This window comes from Cavia porcellus, unplaced genomic scaffold (assembly GCF_034190915.1).
Source record: "Cavia porcellus strain 051 isolate PalLab524CR breed Dunkin Hartley unplaced genomic scaffold, mCavPor4.1 scaffold_9, whole genome shotgun sequence".
In the NCBI taxonomy this organism is placed as follows: Eukaryota; Metazoa; Chordata; class Mammalia; order Rodentia; family Caviidae; genus Cavia; species Cavia porcellus.
Window position 1 is genome coordinate 68,436,768 of NW_026947492.1, and position 22,935 is coordinate 68,459,702.

The 22,935-nt window shown below is 40.1% G+C and overlaps 1 protein-coding gene and 1 pseudogene across 2 annotated transcripts in view; both read right to left on the reverse strand.

The window, feature by feature from the left end:
- Positions 1 to 5,072: 5,072 nt before the first annotated feature.
- Positions 5,073 to 22,935, reverse strand: part of Ubqlnl (ubiquilin like) — a 63,990-nt gene continuing 46,127 nt past the window's right edge. For both annotated transcript variants that reach the window (XM_063256617.1, XM_005001666.2), the window contains 2 exons: positions 12,477 to 12,556; positions 5,073 to 7,376 (listed from right to left, as the gene is read on the reverse strand). In XM_063256617.1, the coding sequence (XP_063112687.1) occupies positions 5,277 to 7,190 (1,914 nt within the window). In that variant the 5' untranslated portion in view covers positions 7,191 to 7,376; positions 12,477 to 12,556 and the 3' untranslated portion in view covers positions 5,073 to 5,276. The remainder of the gene's footprint in view (positions 7,377 to 12,476; positions 12,557 to 22,935) is intronic.
- Positions 8,875 to 9,894, reverse strand: LOC111755523 (olfactomedin-4-like; annotated as a pseudogene).

Sequence of the window (22,935 nt, forward strand, 5' to 3'; positions counted from 1 at the left end):
AAATATGAGATATTTAAGATTAGGTAGTTAGTGAATTTAGAGAATTGGTAAGAGATTTTTTAAAAACTAACTCTACATTAATTTGAATGGTTTTATTCTGGGTTGTTTGATTCTATTGTCTGTGATAGAGTGAAAAGCTATTTTGAAGAAAACAAGACATCATAATAGCTAGTGCTGATTTACTATCATCTTGTTTTGAAGTCACATCAAGTTTTTGTTCTTCTGTCTCCATCAGTCTTAACATGTTGTATCTTACTGGATTTTATTACATGTGATAGTACAAACAAAAACTTCTATAGACAAGGAGATAATACAGAAACCATTGTTAATTTTCTGTTAGTTGGTTCTAAATACCCTGTAATACTGTCATTCTCTTGAATGATTTTACATTGTTTTGATATGTTTAATGCTACAGTATACGAAGCTATACTCAAATATTTCAAGGAAAGAGACACTATGGTAACTACTGTTATGTCGGAATATCTTGTGGTGAAACACTATGTTGCTTAAATTGTTATGTTCTGACCTATGCTGTTGTGTTATGTCCTCTTTTATGTCAATCTTCTTAATTAATTTTTTATTTTTATAACTAAGGGAAAAATACATTTAAAAAATAGCAGGATATATTATAGTAACCATTTTGATTTCCTATTAACTTGATTTGAAGCCCTGTGTTGCTCTCACCATCTTGTTTTGACTGATTTTACTCTATTCTGCTTGCTTGATAGTATCAAGTTTGAGGGTATATGCAAGTACTTTGCAGACAATAAGATTCACTATGATGCCCATTCTGGTTTGACTATTATCTTCTTTTGAAGTCCTGTAATGTCACCAATGTTTCAGTTTTATTGGTTTTTTTCTGTACTGTTTTGTTCAATTTTATTATAACTGATGATATAGCCAATTCTTTTTAAGATAGCAAGAGACATTATGGTAACCATTGTTGATCACCTTGTATTCTGTTTTTACATCATGTACTATGTCCATCCTTTTGATTTGACTGACTCTGTTTTGTTATATCACATTTGGTTTTATTCTCTCCAAAAAAATAGTGGTAAGAACTGTGGGAGTAATAAAACCCAAAATGTGTCATTGTTATTATAAAAAAGAAAGGAAAATAAAGTACTCTAAAGGATATAACTGCATGTGTATTTAAGTGTATAAAATAGATAACCATATTACTAAGTTTTTGTTCGATCATTGAACACAACTGTTTGCAGTCTCACTGTTTGAATGTCCACTTTGTATGCTTTAATTTTGTAACTTGAACAACTATTTCTAAGATGACAATATGTAATCTATTAATTAGTGATTTATTTTTTTTGAAATTCTGTATTACTTGTACCCTTTTTCTGTTTTTTTTTTCTTTTTCTCTTTAAATAAAATTTTTAAAAACTGACTCTAAAGCAATTAGAAGTATGGAATATCACAAGAATTCAGAAAAAATGAGAAAATGGAAAAAAAGATAATTTCAAAATGTCTAGTAAAACTATATCAAATGATGCTGGCAAATAGGAAAAGTATAAAAATTGATTACTGAATTTGGTGGGGAAAAGGGGAGAGAATTGAAGACTATGATGAGACCAGCTTTAAAAGAGTGGTGGAAACAATATGCCTGACTGCAGTATATTTGAATGAGTTGGAAAGTGAGTAGTTTTGACAAGAGTTGTCTATGTGAAAGAAAGGGAACAGAGGATACGTAGGAATGTGGACTTTAAAAGCTTTTCAGTGCTTTTTGGGTTTTTTCTTAAGATGAGAGTAACACATGAGGTTTTGTTCTTTGACGAAAATAATCCAATGAGGAAGGAATAAAAATGGTGCTAGAAAAAAGCAAAATAATCACAAGAGTAAATCCCTCTTCATCTAGATAGAGATGGTGGGCACCAAGTATCCAAATGAAGAGCTTGATTTATGAGCATGGAAAATCCTCTCTCGTAACAGAAAGAAGAGCAGAGTATATGAGCAACACAAGTTGGTTGTCAGTGGTTGCTGGTGGAAGTTCCTTTTGGTCCTTATGTCTTCTTATTAAAATGGGCAAAATATCAGCTGACATTCAGAATAGAAAAGTGGGTATTGAACATTTGAGAAAAGCAAGAATGAGGGAGAGAGAGAGAGAGGAAAAGGAAAGAATAAAGAATTTGAAATAGTCATCTCAAGGCATAAGATAATCAACTGACTAAGCCAGTAGGCCTCCCAGGGTGATCTCCAAGCCAGCAACACACACATCACCTGAAAACTTTTGAGAAATAAGAAATACAGGCACCACACTAGCCCTAATGAGTCAGATATCCCTGGAATGTAGCTCAGAAACCTGTTTTGGTACATAATTCTGATGCAGAATTAATAATCATTGACTGAAAATCTGCAGTTAGGATAACTAAAAGTCCAATTAAAACCTTAGGTAAATTTAAATAAAACTAGTCAGCACAGCTGTAGACTTTTTGCCTTCAGAAACTAGGCAGAGTTGGATATAACTTTGGTGACTTTACTAGGTGATACTTATGCCAGGATGATTATATTAATGGGTCAGAGATTTTTTTTTTTCTCAGAGATAGTTTCAAAACTGAAGGAGTCAAAAAACAGCAGGAAGGTATAAGAATGACACCTACACATTTCTGAGACCATCAAGAATAAAAGAGCCAGCCACCATACTGGCAGAAGCAGTGTCTTCAGTCGACAGACACCTGGTATAGCCAAAAGGGTAGGAAATTTTCAGAACAAAGGCTTTGTACATGAGGGTTGTGCTGTTGCTACATTATGAGTCCCAGATGGTAGGGTGGAAAAGAAGAACTGGTAAAGATCGAAAATTGAATCAGACAATGGATTTTCAAGAGCATACTAGGGTAAAAATAACAAAAGATGACACAGGGAGTTTGGATTTTTATATAAAGTGAGGCAAACAAGGGTATAAAAAATCAAAATAGGTATCTTAGTGGGAAAACAAAAATCCATGTTATCCACAATTCCTTTCTTGAGACTCATCTTTGTGGCAAATGGTGGGTGGTGAAACAGCATCTTCATTTAGCAGGCTTCCTGGAAGCGCTGGAATTGTGTAGACCTGACATTCTTGCTGATGGTACTGTCAGGGCTGGAAAGGGGTTGTCTGTGAGGGTCACACAAACTGTTATGGGTCCCCTTTGGAATTCAGAATCTGTTTCTCACCAGCTCCACTTATACCCATCCTAGTCCTAGTCCCAGACACTGTCATATTTCATCTGATTTATTGCATAAATCTCCCATGCAGTTGTCCTGCTTTCTTGACGGCCTCACACTTAGACAAGTGTTCTACCACTGAGCTGTATTCCTAGTCTGATGTTACTTATAGAGTTTTTAAGATACAATTTTATTTTTTTTATTTTAAAGAGATTAAAAGAAAGCAAAACAGTAAAACAAACAGTAGAATTGATATAGGATTTTGAAACAAGCTGATAGGAAATTAACAATAGTCATCATAATGCTTATCTTCAAAATAGTTGCTCAAGTTCAAGATACAGGCATGTAAAGTAGATCTTGGACCTCATTTAATCTTTAGTTTCTTACACAAGGGAGACAATACGATGTTTATATGTGTGAGTCTGATTTATTGTATGACTATGGTCTTTAGTTGCAGCCATTTAAGATACAATTTTAATTACTTTATCATCTCATTTTCCATTTCAGGTAGAAAAATAATTATATAATTATTAGCAATATAATATATACATAATATGTTATGCTCAGATTTACATTAAAAATTAACCCAACCCAAAAGATATTTGAAGGATAGTAAATACAGTGTAGCAAAGAAAGACAAAGTGTTGATTTCTATGAAAATAATGCAGAATGAGAAACACCTAGGAACCACAGAGAGAAAATATCAGCCCTTGGATTTCATTTTTAGTTTTCGGGGATCATGTGATACATTTGAATGTTTTCAACCAATTAATATGCCCACCAGAAACTATTACATTCATAGCAAAAGACAAGGTTCTCATCAGACCTACTCAATGCTCTTCACAATGTCTGATACCCATCCTTACTATTTTTAATTGCTGTTCTTTCACTTTAGCCTCTTTGTTATTTTAAACAATGCAGAATACCAACCTAATTTGATGATGTCATTTCCATGCAACCTTCTCTGCTTGGATCATCCTCCCTGGGAATTACACATTGAGCCTCTTTTCCCTAGGATTTCATGTTTTCAGAGGCCTTCCCTAATCACCCTATTTAGTTTATCCCAGCCTCTTGTTCTTCATAGCAAGTAAAACCATCTAATAAATTGTAAGTTAATTTGAATGTTGTCTGAATCTCTACCAAAAAAAGTAAATTTCATAAATAAGGGATCTTTATTTTGTCATTATTTCTTCAATATCTAAAAACCACACTGACTTATTAAATCATTGCAAAAACATATTAAAATATTGACAACTGAGAAAGTAGGCCCATTGTGTATCCTGTTGAACTGGGATATTCTAGGTAAGGCAGGAAGAGGTGGGCCCAGTGCTTGTGGAAAGCACAAGCCATATACATAAAGATATGCCCGGCTAAGATACCTGTGTAAGACCTGTGTCGTGTGGAAGGCTTATGATAACTGGAACATGTAGTGAACAGGGCAGGAGCTGCATCTCTGTGTGCTACAGAAAGAGTTCAAGTCCTACAGTTGTGGGAACAGCAATCAACGAGGTTCTGATTCTATGTACTTATCAAGATCAGCTCACTAAGTGAGTTCTTCCTACTCTGATCCATCAGACCATTTTTTTGTCAGCTTTCAAACTTAAACAATGTAATGTTGAGAAATCTGGGACAAATTATCAGTCTTTATGGCCAGTATCTGATTCTATGTAATGTTTCCCTTTACGTTTTTTTTATTGTCTTCTCCTACATGTAATCACAGGCATTCGTCTCTGTTCCTAAGTCTCAGACTAGGCATGTATATTCCTGGATTTTTAAGACTATGTACAATAGTAATTCTATTTATTTCTATATTAATATGTACATGTGATATATGTATTTCATGTATATAAGATAACACAAAGATATCAAACCCATTTAGTTAGTTTTCTGCAAAAGGAAAGCCAAACCTCAGATGAGGGTGAGTAGGTGTAGCCATTTTACTGACAGATGTTCCAGCCATGACCAGTTGCCTAGCACATAGTGGAGAGAGCATTGGTTGGTTGCTATATTTCAGGATTTCTCCTAGCTGGAAGTATCAGGAAAGGAGTAAAAGGCAGCTGAGCTGGTCAATGTTGTCAGCAGGCAGGTAGAAAGCAGACAAGTAGATGTGGAAGTTAGAATCCCTAGGATTTCTTCAGCTTGCGAATAGCAGCATTAGTGTCCCCTTCAGTAGCAATGAGTGCCTGGAGATTAGCATAGTAATTCCCAAACCCTATATCTTGGAGAAATTTCATCTGCTTCCTGAAACGAATCTCAGGAGCGTGTGGAGTTTGGGAAGAGTTTCCATCTAGAGACTGTAGCCTATGCAGAACTGCCCCAGATTTGTGGCAGCACTCAGGCCTCTTGGGCTCAGCCATGTCTGGGGCATTCCAGGTCCTGGTCACTGTATCAGGGAAGCTACATTGGACACCAGGAAGCCAACACGAGTCTGATAAATAAGGTACAAAACAGGACAGAAGAATAGGAGCCTCTGTGGCCAACAGTTGGAATCCTTCCTCAATCTGCAATATTGCTCGTGATGCTTTAGGATTGGCTAGGGCTAAAAGCAGATCAGAAAGTTTTGACTGCTGCAGGAATATGGGCTGCTGCTGCCTACACTGTTCACTCAGCGGGGTCATACTCATGAACATTATCTGAGCTGCCAGGTGAGGATAGTTTATAAACAACTGCGCTATCCCTCCTGTGATCTGGGAGGTGGCTTGCTCATCCAACAACTGGAAATCTTCTTCAAACTGCTGGTCTGAACTACACACAGAGACGCAGCCATCCTTGTTTTCTTCCTGGAGCTGCTGCATGACCTCTATGCTAGGTAAGATCGGAATCCCAGCTGGCTGCTGAATGGCACAGACATGGCTTTGATCCTTAGTGGAGATCATGTTGGTTCTGGAAGTATGGTTCAGTGTATTGGGGTTGGCATTGGTTGAGGTGACTGAGGATAAACCACAGGAATCAGTGCAGATGACTCGGGTTGTAGGGAGACATGGGTATTGGTCTTGCCATTCCTGGGATGATGGTGGAGTTGAGGATTGGACTTGTCCTGTTAGTTGTCCTGCCAGAAGACCAGTAGAAGGGTTGTCCCCAAAAGGATCTTGCATACTATTGAACATTTGGTCACTGAAATCAGCATAGCTCTGACACAGGACACTGTTTCCACTTGGAATTGTCTCTAAGCCCAAGTAAGGCTGTGGATTCAGTGAATGCTCCAAGTTCTGTGCAGGTTGCTGAGTCTGCACTATCTCCTGAATTATGGCAAGGCTCCTGATTAGCTCCAGAGTCTGCCACAGGCTCTCACAATTGTCAAGGAGGTGGGCAACTTCTGGGTTCTGCTGTATTAATTGTTGTTTGTCTAGATGTCCTGAAACAAACTGCTGCATGAACTCCACATTGGACAGAAGCTGCTGGAAGCAAAGGTTCTCCAGCATCTGTGCTGCATGCTGTGGATTGTCCACTTCCAGATTCTGGTTTTGCACGTTGGGTACATGAGACTCAATGAAGAGAGCTGATTTCACTGGCACTTGACTCATGCCAGCAGTCTGGCACACCCCACTGTTATTTTCTTTGATGTTCCTGTCCTGGTGGCAGTGGTCATTGGTTGGCAGATTCTGGGAGGAATGGGCCAGGGATCTGGAGCCATTCTTGGACTTGATGACCAGATAGATGGTGTGGCCATCTGTAATGCCCCTCTGACTCAGTGTGTCCTCGTCTTTGAGAAGACGGCCCATGAAGACCAGCACTAGTTGATCTATTTGACATTCAAAGTGAGCCGCAAGTTTCTCCTTGAACTGCCTCACCAAGATGTCATCAGCTACTGTAAAGTCTTCCTGTTTGGCTGGTGTCTTCACTATCACTCGAGTGCAACTTGAAGACATACTGTTGTCTGCAGGAAGACTTGAAGGACACCTGCTCTGGTCTGTCCTGGGTGCTCGAGAGGTGACATGAGACATGGAGTTTAGTGGGTAGGCAGGTAGCAAATACCAGCAGGGGCAGTTGGGTGAGGGCAGACAAATATTTCTGCTGGGCTTCAATGCGGGTGTCATATATTCCAGTCTAAAAAGAGCTGGGGTTCATACTTTGCAATGCTGTACCCTCACTCCAGTTCTCCAGATGTAGCCCAGTTGAGATCTTGTGTGGCTACTGATTCATACTTGACACTCGGTGGACTAAGTGGTGACAATGCCCATCACAGATGCCTCTCCTCCCACCCTGCCTGCACAGGGCATGACCTGTTCAGAAAAGGGATATTGTGATGTCAGCTTAAGTCTCACAATATGTCAGGACTAGGTGGGAAAGGAAGCCAAACTGAAGGGGTGGAGGCAAGCCTCTATTATAAAATAAGAAGTTCTTCCAGAAAAGTGAAGGCCAAATTCCCTAGAGGGGAAAAAAGATAAAAATCACATTTTGTTTTTAAAACACAGGATGAGTGTTTGTGTGTGCCGCTATGTGTAGGTCTTATAAATGGATGTTGGGCATATTGCCAAAATCTTCAGTCAACTGAATCTGCTGTTAAAAGCACATTCCTGGGATTTATGTATATAGCCTAAGACAGTAGTAGCTAATCTATGGCATGCATGCCACAGTGGACTGTGATTTACCATCACTAACCTAACCCCTGGGGAAGAGCTTATTAATTTTGATAGTGATCTGGGGAAAGTAGGCCTTAGTAGGAAAAACAGAACAAGAACATGGAAAGTGAGGTCATGTTTTTCTCTAGGGTCAAGATTCAACACTTAATTGAGAGTACTCCCTTGTGATAAGGAAAATATTCTCTCAGAAGCAGCAGTGGGCTAACCAAGAAGCCTCCTTACAGGAGCTGTTCCAACTCCTAATGGTGAGTGGGCACTATTTGTAATATGCTTTTTATTCACACAGTTCACAAATGGGTGTTTTTCTACATGCCATCCTAATAGATCTTTTAGAATGATTTCTTTTAGTGTCTATACTTAGCCTGAAGTGGCCACTTTTGTGTCAAAAACTGAAGAGAGAGAGACATTTGTAAGTCAAGATGTGGAAGTAAAAGTGGTTCATTGTACCATTCCTTAAGGGCCAGCTTTATACAACTAAAGTGCCAGATACTCAGTTCTATACAAATTTGAAAAGGGTGTTTGATTTTTGTATTTGGGAGCTGAATATTATGAAAACATATGCAGACTTTGTGTGACTGCTTCAGGACCTGTACTCTCCATACCCCTGTCTGGCAGGGTGGGTGCTATTCAGTCAATTAAGGGACATAAAAAGAGTCTAAGCCCACATGTTCTCAATGTGCTAAAGACTAACAAAGAAGCTGCAGGCAGACTTCCTGCAGCCACACTGAACATTCTTTATTGAGAATGTGGAGCCCTCAGCCCAATCCATATCAAATTCTTCTTCAGTTTCTTGTACCCACCAATTCAGGTACTATTTATAAGTTGCTAAATTCTTAGAGAAAGACTCCAAGATAAGTACCTCTTTTCAAATATTCTCAAAAATAAAGCTAATGAAAGACGGTAAAAGATCCTGCCTCTTTTCTCTTTAGGGTCCCCAAAAGACTGTAAAGTTGAGAGAAAACTTCCATATCACACTCCAATGACCAGCTTTCCCAAATCTACACCAATCAGATCCTCTCAACTTAACACTGGACTAGGACACAAAAACTTAGAATTCTAGGTCTCAGATTTACAGTTTTGAAGCACAGAATATGATATACCAAACACCAGAAAGAGAGAGTTTCATTTCTCTGGATAACATTTTATTTTTGTGTATAATGGAAACTGAAAAGATAATTTCACTTCCAGGGGATTGCACCCAGGACCTCATGCATATTAAGTTCATATATTAGACCCTCTGACTTTTGTCTCTCATATTCTCACAGACTTTTGTTAAAAGAAACTTTAATGTGTTACTGATTTTGATTACATAAATAATAGGAACCATCAGTATTTGATAATGTAAAGAGCTAACTAGGTATAATCAGTGTTTCTCAATCATAAGGACCAATGCCATTTTGGGGAGTGGTCTCCCTACAGGTGAGAAAGAGGACAGACACATTTCTACAAATACCCTTCTTGATGAGGTCTCAGGGCCTAGAAAGTTCACTGGTTTAGGAACTAATGATCTTGATAGGCTGTTGCTTCTGTGTTGGAAAGATAAGATCGTAATTCACTAGGAAACTATCATTGTAGACACAGGAGGTTGTGGTCTAAGGGGCAATGACTGATGCCACGCAACATCCTCAGCATCTTGTCCAACAGGTGCAGTGGGTCTCCAGAAGGTTGTGGTCTAAGGGGCAATGATTGATGCACACAGCATCCTCAGCATCTTGTCCAAAAGGTGCAGTGGGTCTCCTACCCAGTAGCCATATCAAAAGCAAAGATGATCTCTTGGCAAGTACTCAGCAGATGTAAGACATGGAGCACCCCACAGGCCAAGCAGACCCCTGACAGGCCTGGCTCGTACTGGCTGGTGTCCAGGTTTCCTCTACTTCCAGGGTGCTGGCATTGAGAAGATCACAACCAGACTGCCTTTGCTCTACTCGGTGGCACACAGCACCGACAGTATTTCCTTATCAATTGCAAAATCTAAGATGTTCCAGGATACACCAGCATAAGAGAAGCGGTTATTGTAAGCTGCACCAGGGTGTTGGAAGAAAGTCCACCTTGACCATGTTGCTGGTGCCACAGTAAAGTACATGACATTCTTGTACACAGTATTGCCACTGCCATCACCATAGTCCATCTTCTACTCCTCATAGTTCTGCAGCAGCATGAGGTCATCATAAGACTTGTGTAGCCCAAGTACCCAGGTCAAGCCCCACACATCAGAAGGTTTAATAGACCGCAAAAATCAAGGTAACAAAATGCTGTAAAAACAGACAGCCTAGTGTGCCAGTTAAAAGTAAAGACATTCAAGTCAAACAGAATTGCTTTTTAATTCATCTTTTTCTACATACTATGATAAAATAATCATTTTAAAAATAATAGAGCAGTAATTTTAAAAATATGAATAGCAAATATAGTAGCTGTTAGTTATTATATTTACATTATACCATTTAACTATGATAAAAACACTGTAGAAACTAGACATGGTGGCACACACCTGTCATCACAGAACTTAAGAGGCTGAGGTAGGAGGACTGCCACAAGTTCAAGGCCAGCCTGGACTACATAACAAGACACTGTCTCAAAAAAAGAAAAGTACCGTGAAGTTTTACTTTTACAGATTAGGGAGTTATACTAACTTTAATCAGAAAGATTAAATAATTTGCTTAAGGTTACAAAGCTTGTAAGTAAAATCTGTAAAAGGACTAAGAAACCACTTCATTGATTTTCAGGACTGGCCAAAATTATGCAAAACTTTACAGTATATCCAAATGAACAATCTAAAAATAGCTGTAATTATGTTTCCTTATTTATGAACACTCTCCTCTACCTAGAATCTACTGCCTCCATCTACCCTTGAAGTATCAGTTCCTGTACAAGATACAGTACTGGAGCTGGGTCCAAGGAGTGTGTACTTATGTGATTACTCTGACTTAGGAGAATTCCCATTTCTAAACATTTGGCATTAAGTGCTAACTCACCAACCAGAATTTTGAGAGGATTCATAAAGCACAGACATATTGATAACTATCATGTGCAAAGTTTGTGTATAAATGGAGAGCCACTGTCACTAATGCTCATCTTTTTCAGATAGCTTAAACTGGGGCTCTTCAATGACTGATTCAATCCACATATATCCCTCTTGGATGAGTTTATAACATAACTATACATGTGGTTACTTTAAACACTTCATGAATTATGCCCAACTCTCTAGCCAGGCTGACATGTCCAATAGTTCAGTTATCTATTTATTGATTCATAAACTTTAACACATTTTTCTCAGCCCCTATTATGTTCTCCATACTTTTCTATGTCATTTCATGTACTGATCGTAAAGTTAATTATCCTCTGTGAAAGACCACCTGGATGACTCTCCTTGAATAAAGAACAGTTGCCTCCATTTTGCCTAAACCTGGTCCTATCTCCATGTACTGATATGTATGGAGCTGGCTAGGCCATTTATTTATCCCTTCAGTTGGCTTTAAGCAATGTAAGTAGGGCTAGCCAAGGTGCTGATGGGTAACTTTTGAAGCTAGGCAATAGTAGCTGTTTCCTCACCCCATGACTCCCCAAAAACTCTCCATGACTGAGCCAGCAGAATGAAGAGCCACCACTCCACTCTGTCAACTGGCATCAAGCCTCAAGATAAGATACTATGACTTCTGAAAGCAGAAAAGTTTACACATCAGAACTTAAACACAGATCGCAAAACATTAGATATTCCCTCTACTGTGTTATGCAGATTGGTTTTTCTACATATCCATTCCTCTTATTTTTTTTTTCCTGGTCCAGGGATCAAACTCACAATCTCATGCTTGTCAGGCAGGCCCTTGTGCCACTGAGCTAAACCCCCAACCCCTCCTCTGCATATTGCAGAGGTGCTTTCATGCCTCCTGCCTGGCCCAGCTCACAGTACTCACATATTTCTCACCATTCTCACAGTCACTTATCCTCAAACCACTCCTCTGTTATGAATTAATAAAATCCAGGTTGGGCCCTGGGTCAAGGCCTTCGTTCAATAAACCACCATCCTGGCCAGACTTAACTATAACACTTGGCTTCCTTGGCTCCCCATAACTATAAATATATCTTAGTGTCTTTATTCCTGCTATGAGTTGCACTGGAAGTGGTAGATTGGAATTAAGTTATTGAAGCTCCAATAACTTTTCTATGGAATTACAAATGTAAACTTCCTGGACCAAGATGAGAACCAGGATGGACTCTCTCTAGTCCTCATTTTACAGATGATTAAGAATAGGTCCTTCTCTCTAAGGTCACTTAGCATAAGTGGCAATACTGAAAATCAAACTCAGGTCAGTTTAACTCCAAGTTTCAAGTTTGGTGAGTGCCATTCTCCAGATTTGTAAGACAAAGGTATAGAAGAACTTATCCTTGAGTTAAGATCATACTAGAGATAAAACCCTCTTTAAATCACGATAAAATTTTAAAAATTCAGTCAGTGTATTTTTAAGGTACTGAGGGAAGCCTGGGCCACAACTGTCCTATGAGAAGACTGTTAGGAAGTAGACTGTTAGGTCTAGAATAGATTTATACAGACACATCCCTAAAATAGAGGAAGCTGGGCAAGAGTTACAAATAATAAATAAATCAAGGGTAGGAGACATCTGCAATGAACTTGGTTGCAGAAAACATATCATCCAGGACTTATCTGCTACCTGGACAGATGAGGGCCACCCTGTAAAAAGAAGAGGTTGAACTGGGTGCTGAGTCATCTCCCCAGGCACCTACCTTGTAGGATAAGCCGCTCCAACTGAGTTGCATCACAAGAGGTCTGCTGGCCTTCTGGGGGCCTCTATGAGCAAAAAAACCTAGAAGGAAAAGCAAGCAAAGTGTGAGCTGCAAGCAGAACACACAAACTACAGAGAGAAGTATGAAGTGTATCTATGCCCACTGTCCATTTGCCTGATTGATGAATACAGATTAGTGTACATGCCTGAATAGCAGACATCCACATGCGTGTGTGCATAGAGCATGTGCCCAGTGTGAGAATATACCAATTCTGGTATGTATTTCTCTTTGCTACATAAAACAAAGAAGTTGAAGATTTCTTTCCCATCCAGATCTTTCTTGCCCTCTCCCTCAGCACACTATCGCCAAAGCCTGATTGCCTTTATCTTCAGTGACATGTACATACTCACTGGCCCAAGTATGCATTTCCTATTCATTTTCATCCCCCACCCCCTGGGACACACAGCTTGCAAAATACTCATATCTTATTTGCCTCTATTAGTGTAGTGCTTTGGTTAAGCCTTTGATATGGGTTTTAGTGTTATCCCTGCTTCACAGTTTAGTACCTCATATCCTTCTTTTTCCTGCAAGAAGTATTTTATGCTCACACCACTTACATGTTTTGTTTTCCTTTCCTGATTACAGTCCCCTTAGTGAGTGAAAGAATGAATGGACAGACTCCGAGGTTCCAATCTAATTGCATCCCTCCCAGCTTCCCCAGGAGCTCTCTAAGAAAAGAAACAATAAGCAACTGAATATATCCAGTGGACCCATAGCCAATAATTAAGCTGTTAATGTAGACAGCACCCCCCACATAAACGTCTCTATACTACTACTACCACTGGAGCGACCAAAGCTTTTTCCTAATTTTCCCTTCATTCTAAGGATTAATTTCTAAGATAAGGCCTGCACTTCTTAAAGCTTTTGCTCACCTATCAGGACTCATCCCTCACTGAACACAATACAGGCTATGCTTGGATAACTCCAGTTCCTAGCTTCAGCCCCAGCCTACAGCTCCAGCACTTGCCCTGGACATCTCTTGCACATACTTGCCAAAAAGCTCCTACATTGCACTTCATAGTTCCTATAGCCATTGCATGATGGAGTTGTTGGGCAGGAGGACCACACATTGTCAGATGCCGCCCTCATCCACCAAGTTTGGCACACTTCTTGCCAGCTACAAAAGCATGGCCAGATCCGGGAGAACATGGTGGACAAATAACAGCAGCCACGGAGGCTCTCTGAGATTACCAGTTTAGAATCCAGGAGTGGTGCCATCTGAGGAGTCCTATGTGAGGGGAGATATACCCTGCGACCCAGGAACAAACTAAGCTGAGAGAAACCAACTGGAAATGCAATCTTGATGCTATAACAGGAACAGATAAAATCTCAATGCGGAAGCTGGAGCCCGTGACATTGGAAGCCACAATTTGAATTTCCTGCTGCCGATACTTCGTCCCAACCCACACAGCAGGGAGAGAGACGCATGAAAGCTCTGAGAGCTGGAATCTGCGAACCAAACAGTGTTGAGAGCGGGACTGGCAGGGAGCCCTGCATCGACCTGCGGTGAGTGAGAGAAATGGGGACCCTTTCATAGACTAGGAAGCTCCCAACAGAGGACATTCTGGGAATGAGCAGACTAGCCAGAACAGGGCCCTGCAGTGACTTTAATCGCATATTCCCCTCTCAAGCGGGAGTGGTGGAGAGCGCTTGGCCTGGTGATGGCACGGACTAAGATCCAGTAGGCTAGCCCAAATCAGGTCTCTGCGCCCGGCGGTGCACCCTAGCAGTGAAGACTTCGGTAGGTTGACCTGGAGGGACGGGCCCAGCAGAGGCTGCCCAGGTCTGTGTCTCCCTACTACACTGCAGTGGGTGGGAACACCTAGCCTGGGGATTCAAACAAACTGTAACAGACAAAGAGAAAAAAAAAACTGGGCCTCCTACATACGCTTGTATGGAAGGAACAAAAAGTATGGGAAAAAGGAGCAACAAGAAAGGGTCCTCAGTCCCCAATCCTGAGAACACTGATGCAGGAAAGGTAAATGCAAAAGAGAATGAAGTTGGAAAACATGCAATATCAAACACAGCACCTATAGACATAAAGCGGTATCTCCGGAGCCTCATAGATGAGTTCAAAAATGAAGTATTTAATGAAATAAAGCAAGAAATAAGTAGAATAGTTAGAGAAATGCTAAGCACCGCCCCAAAAAAAAAAACAGATGGTGAAATGGAAGAACAGAAAAAAGGGGAGAATTGTTTGATGGAGAAAATAGAGAAAACATAGAATATGTGAAGCAGGTTCAAAGAGATTACCAGGAAACTAAAAACTCCATTGAAAGCTAGCATAACAGCTTGAAAGAAACTAAGGATAGATTATTAGAATTGGAGGACAGATTTGTAAGGTGGGAGCATCAAATGAAAAACTTATTAAAAATAACAAGAAAACAAACAGCAATAATACAAAGACTACAAGATGGTAAGAGGATCTATAACTTAAGAATTAAGAACATAAAACAAGAAGTAGGGACTCAAACAAATGAACTACAAAAGCTATTCACAGAAATAATCCAGGAGAATTTCCCTAATTTAGCAAAAGGTAAAAATACTCAGATTATGAGGCATACAGGACCCCAGCCACCTACAACCCAAACAGAGCTATACCCAGGCATATAATAATCAAAATTCCAGAAATCCAACATAAGAACAGAATATTAAAAGCCATCAAAGACAAGAAACAGATCACTTACAAGGGAACACCCATCAGAATTACAGCAGACTTCTTGGCACAAACCATCAAATCACGAAGAGCATGGGGGGAAGCTTTGAAAGATAATAACCTCCAGCCAAGATTGATATATCCTGCACAACTGTCTGTAGAAATTGATGGAAAAACAAGGTGCTTCCAGGATAAAGAGGAACTAAGGGAATTTGCAACCACCAATTCAACTCTACAGAGATTACTGCAGGATATTCTAAAAATGAAAAATACCAAGATTCCAGAAACAGTGGCAGAGCGGACACAATGAATGGAGCAGGTGGCAAAATGAAGAGGACAAACTGACAACTAGTGACAGAAAAAGAGCTCAACAGAAATGAGGCAGAGAAGGTTGGATGGTAGAAACAGCCATTTTGAAGAAAACAAGACATCATAATAGGGTAGTGCTGATTTAATATCCTCTTGTTTTGAAGTCCCATCAAGCTTTTGTTCTTCTGTCTCCATTGGTTTTAACATGTTGTATCTTATTGGATTTTATTATATATGATAATATAAACAAAAACTTTTATAGACAAGAGATTATACAGAAACCATTGTTCATTCTCTGTTAGTTGATTCTAAATACCCTGTAATACTGTCATTCTCTTGAACGGTTTTACATTGTCTTGATACGTCTGATGCTACAGTACACGAAGTTATACCCAAAGATTTTAAGGGAAGAGGCTATGGTAATTACTATTATGACAAGATTATCTTGTGGTGAAACACTATTTTGCTTAAATGGCTATGTTTTGACCTGCGCTGTTTTGTTGTTGTGCCCTCTTTTTTATCTCAATCTCCTTTTTATTATCTTTTTCATTTTTATCCTTTTAATTAAGGTAAAAATAAATAAAAAAATAGCAGGATATATTATAGTAACCCACTTTAATTTCCTATTAACTTGATTTGAAACTCGGTATTGCTCTCACCATCTTGTTTTGACTGATTTTCCTCTATTCTGTTATGCTAGATAGTACCAAGTTTGAAAGTATAGGCAACAACTATGAAGACAATAAGATTCATTGTGATGCCCATTCTGGTTGACTATTATCTTCTTTTGAAGTCCTCTAATGTCTCCAATGTTTTGGTTTTATTGGTCCTATTCTTTACTGTTTTGTTCAATTTTATTATAACTGATGATATAGGCAATTCTTTTTAAGATAACAAGAGGCATTATGGTAACCATTGTTGATCACCTTGTATTTTGTTTTTACATTATGTATTATGTCCATCCTTTTGATTTGACTGAGTCTGTCCTGGTATGTCACATTTGGTTTCACTTTCTTCAAAAAAAAAAAAAAAAAAAAAAAGTAATAAGAACTATGGGAGTAATAAAACCCAAAATGTGTAATTGTCATTGTACAAAAGAAAGGAAGTTCTCTAAAAGATATAACTGCATATATATTTAAGTGTATAAGATAGATAATCATATTACTGAGTTGTGTTGGATCATTGAACAAAACTGTTTGCAGTCTCACTGTTTGAAAGTCCCCTCTATATGCTTTAATTTTGTAACTTCAACAACTATTTCTAAGATGACAATATGTAATTAACTAGTGATTTCCTACTGTTTATTTGTTCTGAAATTCTGTATAACTTGTACCCTTTCTCTGTTTTTTTTTTTTTTCCTCCTTAAATAAAATTTTAAAAAAAAAGCATGGCCAGAGGCACAAGAAGCATAATAGAGTATTTTGGGCCACAGTGCACTTTTATGCAAATACAGGGTAGAGAAGGACTGATCCTGCTGTGGAGTGTGAGGAGGGAAGTGCACAAAACACCCCAGAGTTTCCTTCTGATTATCTAGACATCCTTACAAAAGTAGGTTCAGCCATCTTTCTGCTAATTTCCCATAACTGAAGTTGTATCTTTTTTTTAATCTCCTGTTGTTTGGGTCACGTTCATCCTACCTCATGGCCTGGCTAGGCCTGCCTTTAGCTCTCATAGATGGATTCTGATTTTCCCCTAAGGCTCTGTGTAAGACAGCAAAGCTTTTCTCAGAACAATGTGAGGGAACAGGATTAAAGAGCTTCAGTTTTGCACAGTATCCCTGTCCTGGGAGTTTGTAGATACCTACAAATCACCTTGTCTTGACAACAGAGAAACCCTAATCATCAAACAACGGAATTACCTGTGACAGCACCACAAGTCATCCGAGGCTGTACTGATACAGTTTAACATTCACAAAAACATTGCATAATGGGAATATGAATTCGTATTTCAATAGCTTTATGGGGGAGGTATCAGGAATGCAACTCAGGACTTCATGTTTGAATTCATGTTTTTTATTCCAAAAAAATCTGAGACCTTAAAAAAACCCACTGAACTCAAATGATCAATAAGTGACAGGCTGCAAGCTGTCCCTAGGTTACACAATTGTTTTGATCCTGTGCTCTGACTCTTCAAATGGCAGCAAGCTGCAAGTAGTGTTAAGGCAGGTATGCAGCACAGGCCCAAGAGGTGAAATGAGACAGCAAATGCCCCTTGCATTGGCTCCTTAGAGCAATTGAAGAAGTTTCAGGGGCTAAAAGATGTGTAATGTGGATTCTTCTTCACCTTGCCTGTTATATGACTTTCACACTCACATCGAACCCAACGCACTGATTCTACAATCACATTTCCTGAGTTATATTTCTGGCCCTTGACATTGGGTAAATTACTTAACCTCTCTTGTGTTGCAGTGTCCTTGGGTGTATAACAGGGGAAATTATAATATTTATATTGTTGCTTTACACACACACACACACACACACACACACACACACACACAGATTGATTAATTGATTGATTGATTGACCTAGAGAGCATAAATAATGCTATGGTGGCTGTTGGTGTACAGTAGAATCATCTGGATTAGTTATCATAGTTCTCTCAGACCATCTTGCCATTCCCATCTGAAAGGTGGTTGCGTGTGCACTAAATAGAAGACTTCTTCCCAATTTCTCAATTAAGCCTGGACACCAACTGGGATTTCCTTAGAGAGCATTCAGGAATTAAATGTATCACTTCTGTACTTCCCTCATGAGTCTCACCTGGAGGGTCTCTGGACCCATAGCCTAGCTGTGCCTTCACTCCAGTAAAATAGCTAGCTTTGAAGGATAATGGAGCCAAAACAGACTCTGTGGCAGCCTGGGCAGGTCACCCTTAGCTCTAGGAAGAAGTTGGCAGGCTTATTGCACAAAATGAGGCCTGATAATTGAGCAGGGTGTATATTTAGAGTTCTTTTCTCTATTGTTTTCTTTCTTCCACTTTATCCCCATCTAAGCAGAGAGAAAATCAAAGCAAACATGTCCCAGCCTCCTTCCTTTCCTTCCCAGTTCTATCTTCTCAATCTGCCAGCACCTGGCAGTTCCTGACCAGAATTACAGCAGGGACAGAAGTCAACCCAAAGCACAGGTCAATCTTCCGAACCTCTTGGGGGTGTTTTCACTCACTGCTTATACTGCAGGCTCTCCTGAGACCACCATAGGCGGCGACAGTAGAGTGACCAGAAGAGCTGAGACAGGCTGCACCTCAATCAGGCTGAAGAAGTGGAGTAAGAACTTGGGGTTCTCCTGGGCTTTTATCTCCACTGCAAATGAATGGTTTCAGTTGGAGGGGGCACAAATTTCAATATCTAAAAGGGTTGAGAACCTGAGAGGATGTGGGGAGGGCCTAACGGTAGGGAAGAGGAACATAACAATGGGTGCCTCCATAATATGAATGGAAGTGGTTTCCCACTACAAACTAGCTCATGCTTGCCCATCCCCAGGCTGAGATCTGCCCCTCCCCTGCAAGCCCCACTTGTCCAAACAGATTAAGACAAACTTGAGATGCCCTGTGGGGGCCTTGAAATGGGTCCCTTTGAGTAGAAATTATGGTCTTTCTCTCAGCTGTGAGAAAGGGAAGGCTATAGAAAGAAACACAACCCTACCCATTCAATCTTCAGGACAGAAGCCATTTACTTCACTTGAACAAGAGCCAAGAGGTACCCCGGGAAGATTGTTTCAGCAACATTCCACTGAACTGCTCTGTTATATACCCATCCTTGCCCCTGGTAATCAGCTTCCTCTACTGTCCTAGGTCCTCTAAACTTGTCAATCCCACTCTACTATCAAATGCTCCTCCTACTTTCCCCAGTATTGCTGCCTGGTCACTGCTAGTCCTCCAGGAAAGCCTCTCCCTAACATTTTTTATCTTCCATAAGGAGATGTACAGCTTTAACTTCTCTGACTTCTCAAGTGGGCATTCCTGTAGAGAAGGAATATTTTCTTTCCTGAATCCTAGACAAGACACCACAACTCAGTGCCACTAGTACCAATCACTTTAAATTACTTTCTTCCTCTGCCATGAGTACTTCATAGGCAATGAGAGGTCTTACATCACCCAGGCACCTAAGAAAGGCCAGATTCCCTGTGTATGTTTGTATGATTTCCTAATGACAGTGTATGATCCCACTTTCCTATCTGTATCCTTTGCTGTTGTATTTTTCATAGCACTTCTGATTTCAGATACTACGGCCACATAACATTAAAGTCATCTGTTATTCATCTCATCTTTTGGGATTCTTTCTATAGCATATTCTTAGTAGACACATGAAGGCTTGGTACCATACTTAATGACTCTCTTCCTGCCAAGGCTAGAGATTACTCTCCATCAACTGCTCTAGTTGCCCTTCCTAAAATCATGAGTTCTAGTGAAAACAGAAGTTAGCAAAACAATATAAATATGGGTTAAAAAACACAAAGTACATGCAGTAGTAAATAGGTCCAGGAGCAGTGTCTGGGAGGGTGTCACTAACTCCACACTACCTTACAGGGAAAGGGAGAGAGAGGACAGGTGAGAGAATAGAGCAAAAAGCATGCCAATGGATGCTTGAGCCATCTTCCCATATACTATCAACTACAGCTCACCAGTGACACAGATAGAAAAGCAGGAGTAGCCTCAGCATCTAATCAAAGATGAGAACCAGCCTAGGGATGTCCACTGTTTCTCCATACAGTGCCCAAGATAACAATTACCCAGGTCAGAAAAAAAAATCACTTTCCATAGCTGTGTTCTACTTTATTCACATCGTACCATTTTCTCAGACCCTTCTGTCTTCATGTCTTCAGCAAGCATAGAGTTCCTGCCAGACACTGTACAAAACCCCACTCAGAATCACCTTTCATTATTCCAGCTCTATTCGTGTGGATACAGTGATGAAAAAAAAAAAAAAAAAGCTTCTAGTCCCCAGGCTATGTCCTGGTCCTCCCTGCACATATGTTGTAGTCCAGTTCCATGTGTGTGTTGTAACTATGGAGGTCAATATAGAGCTGTAAAGAGCAGAAATAGAGTTGTAGAGTACAGATACAGCAATACATAGAGAGGCCGGTTCTGACTACACTTCCTTTGTGATAGGGAATCGGATAAATCAGAGTAAGCATGCGGCCACACAGGAGCAGCATATGCTGGTATCTTGGTTGGAGCTCTACCCAGGTGAGTCCTGCAACATTGCTTACACTTCTAAGAGCTCACACTAGAGAATACACAGAGTATGTTTATTCCTATGAGGAAATCTTCCCATAGTCCCTTCCCCAATGCTCAGAAGAGCCAAAGAAAGTGCCTAAACCTCTCAGTAATCTGCTGGTCCGTCCTCCATAGACCACAGGAATCAGGGTCAGGGGAACCATCACTTACAGGTTAGCCAGGAGAGTGTGGATATGGCCAGGTACTGTGTGGTGACCAAAATGGTGAGCTAGAAAAAAGAGGGCAGCTGTGTAGAAGAGAACAATGATGCTGGCATGGACCCCCACAGGCACCCAAGGCCTTGTGATGGGCACCATGAGATGGCAGGTAGAAGACAGCACAGAGTATGAAGAAACAGGATGGACCTGTGAGCCCCAGATCCAATCATGGAGTGAATAGTGTGGTGGCCAGTCCATACCAGACATTGCAGCATGCGTCATCACACACCAGGTGAGTCACACTCATATGCTCACAGTTGTTGTATGTAAGGCCCTCCACCCACAGAAAGGCAGTCTCTGTAGCAGGACCACAAGAGGTGCCATGATACAGCATGAGTCACAGCAGCTATAGTCACTATACCTACCACGTGCTAGGCCAGCAAAGCCCCATAGCCCAGAGACTAACAAACGGCCACATAGCTGTCCACAGACATGGCAAGGGGCACAGAGGACTCAGCAATGAAAGCCAATGGGCAACAAAGAGCTGGCCTAGATAGGCCCAAAGGAGATCTCACACAAGTCCCAGGGAACCACTAAAGCTTTGGGCATTGCCAGAATTGGGTCAGCAGCTGCCAGAAGCCGTAGCAGCTGATATATGGGAGTCTAAAATTCCTTGTCAGTTGCTACCAGCCCCAGTAGAAGGCAATTCCCTATCACAGCTTCCATGTATAGCAGATACACAGAAAGCTAGGCATGCAGGAACTTAAGTCTTGGCATCTCCAGCAAGAAAAATGGCCCAGGCCCAGAGGGCAGTGCAGTCTGATTAAAAGCAGGATGCACAGGATCTAGCTCCATCTCCCATTCCATCTGGCTCTGTCCCTGCAGGGCATAAATGGGGCCTGAGAAAGAAGAGATATGCTAGAGATTTTAGTAAGGTGAAGATAAGGGTTAAACCTGTGGAGTTTAACTGAGGTTAATTGAGGATCAGAAGTAAACTGTGGAGTTTATGAAATAGCTGGGCTTGAATATGGTATAGAAGATGTTTCGTAAACTCCACAGTGAGTGTCTTAACAGTCTAACTTTCCCATAAGAATTTGGATTCTGAGAGATCAATAAACTCCCAGTTACCTCACTGTTAAACACATTTTGAGTCAAAATTCATCTGAACATTATGCTCTTCTGACAGTACTTTCTCCTCTGGATGGAATGTTTCTGCATCAATCCAGACACATGGGGAATTCATTTTTGTTGTCCAAGTCTAATCCCTCTATTGGTGGTACAGCCTCTGCATTCTCTTCATCGAAGTGGGGATGTCCGTCAGAAGGAAGGGAATATGGACTATTTGCTAGCATGATTATTATATGTGCAGTTTGAACTTGACAGTAATGTGAAGAACTGCTTTTACAACTAGTTAGTTTGCTGACTCTGAATCTTATATAAAATTATACATGAGGCAATATGAGCAAATACAGCTTTTAAGTTGTTATAAAAGTACATTTTGATGAAACAGTGACAGACATAGGAAATACATACCTTTTAGTAGTTAGCAAAATTATAGAGTTTACACCAAAATGTAAATCAAATGTGTGGTATACAAATGGCAAGTCAATTAAACCTAATGTGTTTAATACTATAATAAAAGTGGACAATTACATAAAGTTTAATGTGTTGAACTCAAAACTCCTCCCTTTATTGTTTGGCAATGCAGAAGCCAATAAAAACCAAAAAGTTGCTACCTAATAAAGAACAATATTTATTAAGGAAAAAATTGCTATTGCATGCTTGACCATTTGAACATTTAGTGTTTTTGCAAAATAAGAAAACTGTCTGGTCTCAGGATTATTTTTCCAATACTGACAATTAAACCTGGGGTCCTTACACTGAACTAGCCCTTTGTAATTTTTTAAAAAATTTTAAGACACAGCCTTGCTAAGTTGTCAAGACTGGACTTAAACTTGTGACCCTCCTGCCTCAGGCTCTCATCAGCATTTTGTCGAGATCAATGTTATCTGAGTTCAGAATCAATTTATTTATTATTTCCTCAATAAGTTTTAAAATATCA